General features: G+C 30.2%; 1 protein-coding gene across 1 annotated transcript; it reads left to right on the top strand.

Moving 5' to 3' along the window:
- The first annotated feature begins 1,369 nt into the window (after positions 1 to 1,369).
- LOC8267784 (transmembrane protein 45A) lies at positions 1,370 to 2,593 on the top strand. Its single transcript, XM_002530821.4, has one exon. The coding sequence runs from the start codon at positions 1,375 to 1,377 to the stop codon at positions 2,431 to 2,433; it is 1,059 nt and encodes a 352-aa protein (XP_002530867.2). The 5' UTR covers positions 1,370 to 1,374; the 3' UTR covers positions 2,434 to 2,593.
- The last annotated feature ends 5,841 nt before the right edge of the window (positions 2,594 to 8,434 follow it).

Here is an 8,434-nt window from a genome sequence, read left to right as displayed (position 1 = left end):
CAAAAAGATTGATATTATTATTGTTATTAGTATTATTAAGATGTTATATTTAGAAGTTAAATCTAACTAAATGTTATATTCGAAAAGTCAGTAGGAGTTCACATTAATTCCCTTTTTTTTTTTTTTTTAATTCTGATACTAATTTAGTCATTAGAGTAAGTGGCTTTTCTGTATAAGAGATCAAAGAATAAAAGATCAATGTTGGTGACTAACTAAATATTTACCAATAAACAGTCTCTTTCCCATACCATAAGATCATAATATGAAGCCTAATCTCCTAAGAATAATACCATGCTAGTAGCATAAAATCTGGTAGGTGTAGCATTGGTTATTGAAAGGAAAATGACTCGAGTAATGAGTCATTATACTTGCATGAACTAAGCATTACTTGTTAAATTAAGTGCTTGAATTGACAGCAATGCCATACAAATTATTGAGATTTTATCAAAAATTCAAATTTATATTTTAAAAAATAGAGAGTTATTAATTTTGAATTCAATGTTTTAAATAACGGATAAGTAAAAAAAAAAGTATCATATAGTTTTACTGTTTTATAATTTTAAATTTGTAGTTTCATTTTTTCAGACAAAGAGAAATATGTACGTAATTACAAACTGTGACAAAAAAGTATCTTTCCATTAAAAAGTCTCGATTTGTAAAAATTCAGTCACTTTTATTCAAATCAGTCATCATTATCATATTATTCGTATTTGATGACATGAGTTTAGAGCTTAATAATTCGTAACCTTATTATTTGACCATTAAATCACGGTTTAAAAAGTTATTGATTCAATGAGAACGATTTAACGGTTAAAAAATAATGATATTTTGAGTTATTAAACTCTAAAACCCTTATTGTTAAACACATAAAATATAATAATGATAAGTGAAGATGACTAAATTCTTGTTGATTGATACCCTTCAACAAAAAGATATTCTATTTTGTTATAATTTGTAATCATATACCTCTTTTATCCGAAGAAAAAAATAATTTACCGAAAGTTATAGATTGATGCACACCATATCTCTTTAAATAATGATTAATAAAAGCATGAAATGTCTTATTTCAATAATTACTTGCCAGTACTATGTAAATTTTATTAAATCTCTCATTATTTATATTGAAATTTATTATTCCTTATGCTGCAAGATTGTCTTAAAAGATAAATCTTATAATATAAGAAACAAGAGAATAGAAACAAAGTAGAGGAACTTAAGTAAAACGTGTAAGCAATATAAATCTGAATACATTGAAGCAAGTGGATACGTACTTCCTCATAATTCAGTTGTGAAACTGAAGCATTTCTACATTATTTTTCAATGTGTTCAAATCTTTGTACCATATTCAAAAACTATTCTCTATAAAATGCTCCAATGAGTCCTCTGGCAGTACCCAAAAAAGAAAACTTTTTTGTCATTGCTATTAGAATTTGCAGACAACTCCTCACCCTTCCATCCCCCAACTTCTCCGAACTTGTAGCATTAATGGGTAGTCTAATAGGGCATGTATTGCCAGGAATGGCATTTTTCTTCCTAGGTTTATGGCATCTCTTTAATCACATAAAGCTCCATTCTCTACAACCCAACTCTTACACATCTTCTCCATGGTTCCCCACTTCAAAACTAAGATACTTGGAGCTTTTCATGATAATGGTAGGAAGCTCCATCTCCATATCCATGGAGCTTTTCATAGGTCCTGCAAAACACCAACCTTTAGACATTGATGGAAGCATACCATCAAATCATCTAAGAAACTTTGAACATTCCTCGATATCAATGCTTTTCTTGGTTTATGCATCATTTGCAATACTTCTTGATAGACTTAGGGCTAATAATATTAAGTATAGCCTAACACAACTCATAGGAGCAATAGCCTTTGCTCAACAGCTCTTTCTCTTCCACCTACACTCGACTGATCACCATGGTCTTGAAGGGCAATACCATTTGCTTCTACAGTTCACTGTAGTAATTTCTTTAGCCACTACCCTTTTGGGAATTGGTCTACCTAAAAGTTTCTTGGTTAGTTTTGTGAGGTCAGTTAGCATTGTGTTCCAAGGTGTTTGGTTAACTGTAATGGGGTATATGCTATGGACACCAGAGTTGATACCTAAAGGCTGCTCACTTCTCAATGAAGACGGTCATAAAATAGTTAGATGTAGCAGCCAAGATGCATTAAACAGAGCAAAATCATTAGTAAACATTCAGTTCAGTTGGTTCCTTATAGGAATAACCATTTCTTCAGTTACTTTTTATTTGGGATTGGTTAAAAGGTATGGCAAAAGGGTTATGTATTCTTCATTGCCAAAGGAATTGGAAGAGCTACAAGAAGAGTCTAGTGATGTTGAATCACAAAAGGAAATGAAAATTGGTGACCCAAATAGTACTGTCATTCATGTGGGAGCAGGACTTAAAGCTTTTGATATTGAAAGGTAAAAAAAAAAAAAAAAAAAAAGCAGCTGTGTAGTTAATGTAATTACTTGTGTAATGTATATTACTGCTTTGGTACATATTTATGTATGTATCTGTGAATTTATGTATGTATGTATTTTCTTAATTTGTAATATTATTTGTGTAAACAACTCCTCATTGATCATTTAGTTGTATGTAATTGTTTGTTATTAAATAAATCCTTTGCTAATATTTGTTTCTCAAAGACACTACTACAAAGGACTTTTTTTTCATAGGAGGGCCATTTATGATTTAAATTGGGGTAATTGTCAAAAAAATTCTGCACTGGTTATCAAATCTAAATAACAAATCTAATATATAGTTTCTAAATTATTTTAATCTTTAACGTTATATTTTAAAATTAATTTTAATTTTAATATTTAATAAAATTATCTGTTAAATTTATTAATATTAATATAGCGCGAACTCTCGTGATAACAAAAGAGAGTTGAGCCAATATTAGAATTATTGACTCATTCCATTATTAAAATATATCAATCTTTTATTAATTTTAAAGCTTTATTAATCTTATATATTTAAACGATAATATTTTAATATAGTGAGAGGAGATAATTATACCAATAATCACTTAACTTACACTAAGTTTCATTTTGGTTATATAACTTTTTTCTTTATTTCATTACAATTATTTTACTTTAAGTTGGTTAGCACATAGGTCATTTGTCTAAAATCTGGTAATTTATTCGTCGCAAAGATTAAAAAAAAAAAATCCCTAAGTCTACAAAATGTACAACATAGAATCTCTAATACTATAAAACGGAATCCCTAATTCTGAAGCCTTGAAGTAAAGCATTAAATTTAAATTCTAAAAAATCAATTCAATGCATTGATGTCATAGACAACTAGAAGAAAAATATATCCATATATAGTAAGTTCTTTATATCTATCTGCATACTCGTTATTTTGGAATTAGCATTAAAAATTAATTAATTTTGGTGGTTGGGTACTCGTTTGACATTGAAGTTCTTTCACCAAATAGGAACTGATCGCACATCCTCATGTAGATATTTGGACATGTAAGAAAGAGAAAGTAAATGATAGTTTAAATACAAACAAGTGTAAAAATATTACTAATTTGGTAGTTAGACACTCTTCACTTTTTTACTTTTCACTTTCTTTCTTTCTTGTTTAGTATTATTATTAACATAAAAAAATAATTAATCTAGATTAATAAGCTGGAGTAGGAGGTCACTTAATTTTATACTAAGTTTCATTTTGGTTATATATCTTTTTTTATTTCATTATAGTCATTTTTAACTTTGAGTTTGATAGTAGATTAGTCACTTATCTAAAATCTAGTGTTTCAATTCATTAGAATAATGACATGTCTAATGCACCAATATTATACTAACTCGTATTCTAAAAATTAACAAGTTACTATCCTAGTCATCAAACCATTTCACTAAATTATTAACTTAGCCCAAAATCAAACCCAACTTTAGGATTCATAAATTATCTAGGCTTTGATAATAAATATTGATTATTATTTTTTTCTTTTTTTCTTATCTTTTTTTATTTTTTTCTTTTTTTACTTATTGTTACATTAACGTTTTTCTTTTCAGTTTAATTAACTCAGATTAATTACCTTTTTTTTTTATCAATATATTATTTCTAAAGTAAAAAATATAATAACAAAAATAACAATAAACAAGAAAGAAAGAAAGTGAAAAACAAAAAAGGGAAGAGTGTCTTACCACCAAATTAGTAATGTTTTTACACTTGTTTACATTTAAGTTATCATTTTCTTTATGTTTGAAAATGAGCCGAGCTGAGCTCAAGTAGGGGTGAAAATGAGCCGAGCCAATCTGAGCACGTCATAGTTCAAGCTCTATTCGATAAAATTATATTAGTGATCAAGATCGGTTCAAGTTCAAAATATTTTAAACGAGCTCGAACGAGTTAATAAATAAACCTAGCTTAAGGCAAGGTTGAACCGTTCAGAATAGTAATATTTTTTAACATTTTATTTATTTTTATTATATAAATAAAAATAATAGAAAAAATAAATTTCTCATTAATAATGAAACTAATTAATAGAAAAAAAAAAATCATAAAGAATACTAAGCTCAAAGAGATTAAGAAAAGATAAAAACTAAATAAGAGTATTTTGTTTTAATAAAAAATTAGTTCGAAAAAAAGAGTATTTCATATGCCATCTATTCTTTTCAAGTTTTAACTCAAAAAAAAATTACAAATTTATATATAAATGTGAATTTATAAAAAATATATTATAATTAAATATAAAATCTCTATTTTAATTTATAAAAGATTTATTTATTTTTATCATTATTATCATATAAAAGAACTAAATTTTAAAATATATATATATATATCACACCAGAAACTTGTTGATCTATTTCTATTTTTATTTATCTTGGTATCAGAGCCAATTGGGTTCCGGAAAAGAAACACCATCTGCATAAAGAAGATTTTAAACTCATTTTAATCTGCATCATATCACTGATAAACAAGCATTGTTCATTTATGTACAGTAGTAAGTCCCGTCAGGTGTAAGGGCAGTAAAACTGGTGGCTTGGTTCATGTTTTTTTAGAAAGTTATTTTGGTTTATTTTAAAATGAATTTAGAACCATTTTTCTGTAGATCTTCTTCTTTCTCAAACTCTTCTACCTCTGAATCTTCAAGGTACAAAGGTTTAGTAAATACTGAAGAAATCACTATTGAAGATTTTATAAAGCATATTGATAATTGGGAAATACCCAAAGTTCAAAAGAAATAAATTTATGAATATTCAAAGTTTCCTCTCTTCAAAACTGATTTTACTATCAAAACTGAAGAAAGAGATATTCAGATTTCAAAGCCTTTTGAAGAAATTTATCTTTTAAATCCAAAGACCCTCCAGAAGCATAAAAAAAAAGATTATAAGTATATCCATATAGGCCTTGTCCAGATAGGAATAAAGCCCCTTACCAGAGAAGGTTTAGATACTTCCATCTTAACAGTCCTTAGAGATGCTAGGTTTACAAATTTTTATGATTCTTTATTAGGTACTGTCGAGTCGAGCCTCAATAAAAGACCAATTTCTTTCAATTATTTTCCAAACATCACAATTTCATTAAATGATAAAAATATTTTAAAGAGCATTGTTCTTCAAATAAAGACACATAATTACAAAATGCTTGAAGGATCTATTCCGATAGCATTGACTTTCAAAATACATTACAAAGCTATGATTTCTGTTTTTGGTTCAAAACACAAGCTCCATTCACCAAAAGGAGAAACCTTATTCCTACAAACAGATCTCTCCAAATCCAACGCAACAATTCCAAAAACCATTCAATGGAAAGACATCACTCTTCCAGAAGAATGGATCCTTGAAGGTGCAACCCAACCTGAATCCCCAAAGCAAACAGGACCAAATACAAATCTCAAAAATATAACCCAATTCCCAGATGGAAAAGTAAAGCTTACATTCAACAGGAAATCAACCACTTCTAGATTTTTTGATGATGATTCTTCAACATCGATCATAGATATTGGAAGGGTATCAAAAATACCTTCTATTATTTATGCTCCATACAAAGAACCAACTCCATCTCAAACACAACCCAGATTTTCAACATCTGATATATCAAGCTCAAACAATATACTACAGAATGTTGATTACCAAAGCAATATTCCCAGACCATTCTATAATGAACCAAAGAAAGAAGATGAGGATATAGAGATCGTCTCTACCCCCTCTTCACCATCACCATCTGCAATAACACAAAATCTAGAAGCAGAGATCAACATGATTTCAAAAGATTTTCAAATTGATAAAAAGCTTTTACATGAAGATTTCTATTCAAAGAAAAATCATTCTAAAAAACTTTAGTTTTTTAAGAATTTTTTACAAGAAAATGACAGTATTCAAGAAAGATACTATCAATTTTGCATTCAAAACAAAGTCCAAATCAAATTTTTTGATTGGTTTCAAAATTATTGCAAAGAAAATAGTATTCTTTATCCTTTCAAAGAAAAGCTTATTAGTCATGTCACTGTAAGAAACAAGGCTCCTGAGTGGAAGGCCGGAGAAAGCCAAACCATCCAGTCTGAACATCCTCTCCTTAGGAAGATAACTATTCCTTATGGAGAGAATGAAATAGAGGCTACACCTTACAAATTGATAGGAGAAGATCTAGAGAAGAATGTCAAGAATATTGTTCAGCAGAACAATTTTTCGAATACCTATCTTAACACAATAGGGAAGCAGCTTGTTAGGATAGAAAGCCAGATCCAAAAACCTCCTATAGTCTTCACCTCTCCAATCCCCAACACTGAACATCCAAAAGAGACAAGCTAATCGGAAAAGCTCAAAAATCCAGTCTTCAAACCCTACCAAATCTCGAAGCCTAGCCAAGATCAATTTCAAAAGCAAACTGAGTTTGCTAGAGCAGTCAGAGAACAGCTTAGGAAATTAGCAACTTCTGAGTCTTCCAAAAATCTAGTGCCAGATACTCCTCAAAGCAGTACGAATATCAGTGCTATAGATCAAGCCCATTGCGATGAATTAAATGATTCAGAGCTTGAAAGTGTCATTGATAAACCCTCCAACATCAACAGATTGGGATGTCAAGCCCCTAGATTGACCTGGCATACTCCTAGGAATACTGCCCCAGATCTAGGAATAGAAAATAGGAATAATATCCTAACCCAATCTAGATTCAATGCCTCCTCCATTTATGAATGGAATATAGATGGAATGTCAGAATACAATATCCTTAGACTCTTGCAACATATGACTATGGCAGCCAATGCTTACAAATCCAAAGTGGTACCTCTGATAGAGCCATTGCTGAACTCCTTATAGCTGGATTTTCTGGCCAGCTTAAAGGATGATGGGATTACCATCTCACACAAGCACAACAACTCCAAATCCTAGGTGTCATCCAAACCATAATAGAAGGGACCCCCATCTTAGATGAACTAGGAAATCCAATTGAGGATGTTGTGTCAACCTTAATCCTAACGATTTCCCTCCACTTCATAGGAGACCGTTCTCTTCTGAAAGATAAGAATGCTGAGCTCCTTAGCAATCTAACCTGTAAAAAGCTTAGCAATTTCCAAGCCTACAAACACCTTCCTAACCAGAGTCATGCTTAGGGAAGATTCAAGCCAACCTTTCTGGAAAGAGAAATTCTTAGCCGGTTTACCTAAGATACTAGGTGAAAGAGTTAGGAATACCATAAGAGAAGCCCATAACGGCCATATCCCTTATGATTTCTACACTTATGGTGAATTAGTGAGCCTTACCCAGAAAGAAGGATTGAAGATATGCCATGACCTTAAACTTCAAAGGCAACTCAAATGGGAAATGAAGAAGACTAGGCAAGAACTAGGTAGTTTTTGTAACCAGTTTGAATATAATTCCATAGAGCCTCCCCATACCTGCAAAGGAAAATGCAGAGAAGATTTTTTCAAATCTCTTAAGAAAAAACATTTTTTCAAAAGTAGAAGGACTCCTAAAAATAAAGAGAATTTCTAAAAAAGCCATCCTCTTCAAAATTTCCAAAATAAAATTTCAAAAAAGATTTTAACAAAATTACTTGCTATAAGTGTGGCAAAAAGGGTCATACTTCAAAATATTGCAAGTTTTCCAAAAAACTCCATGAGCACCAAATAGAAGATGAAGTTTTAAGCAAAATTTCAGCTCTTCTTGTTGATTCCTCTGAATCAAAACTTTCGAATAGTGAGGAAGAGTTTCAAATTGATGAAATCAAAACCTCATCCGATTATTCTGAATCAGATTCTGAAGATATTTCAAAGAATATTAATATGCTCACTAGGCAACAAGAAGCTCTTCTTGAAGCCGTCAAGCATATTAATGACCCCCAAATCCAAAAACAAGTTTTGAAAGAAATCCTAAAAACTGAAACCCTTGTCCCCTCTTCTAGTAAGAACACTTATGATCTTACTATGATCTTGGATAAACGAAAAAAGTTAAGAAACCCTATTCCTACCATT

This window comes from Ricinus communis, chromosome 9 (assembly GCF_019578655.1).
Source record: "Ricinus communis isolate WT05 ecotype wild-type chromosome 9, ASM1957865v1, whole genome shotgun sequence".
Classification (NCBI taxonomy): Eukaryota; Viridiplantae; Streptophyta; class Magnoliopsida; order Malpighiales; family Euphorbiaceae; genus Ricinus; species Ricinus communis.
This window is presented reverse-complemented; position numbering and strand designations above follow the sequence as displayed.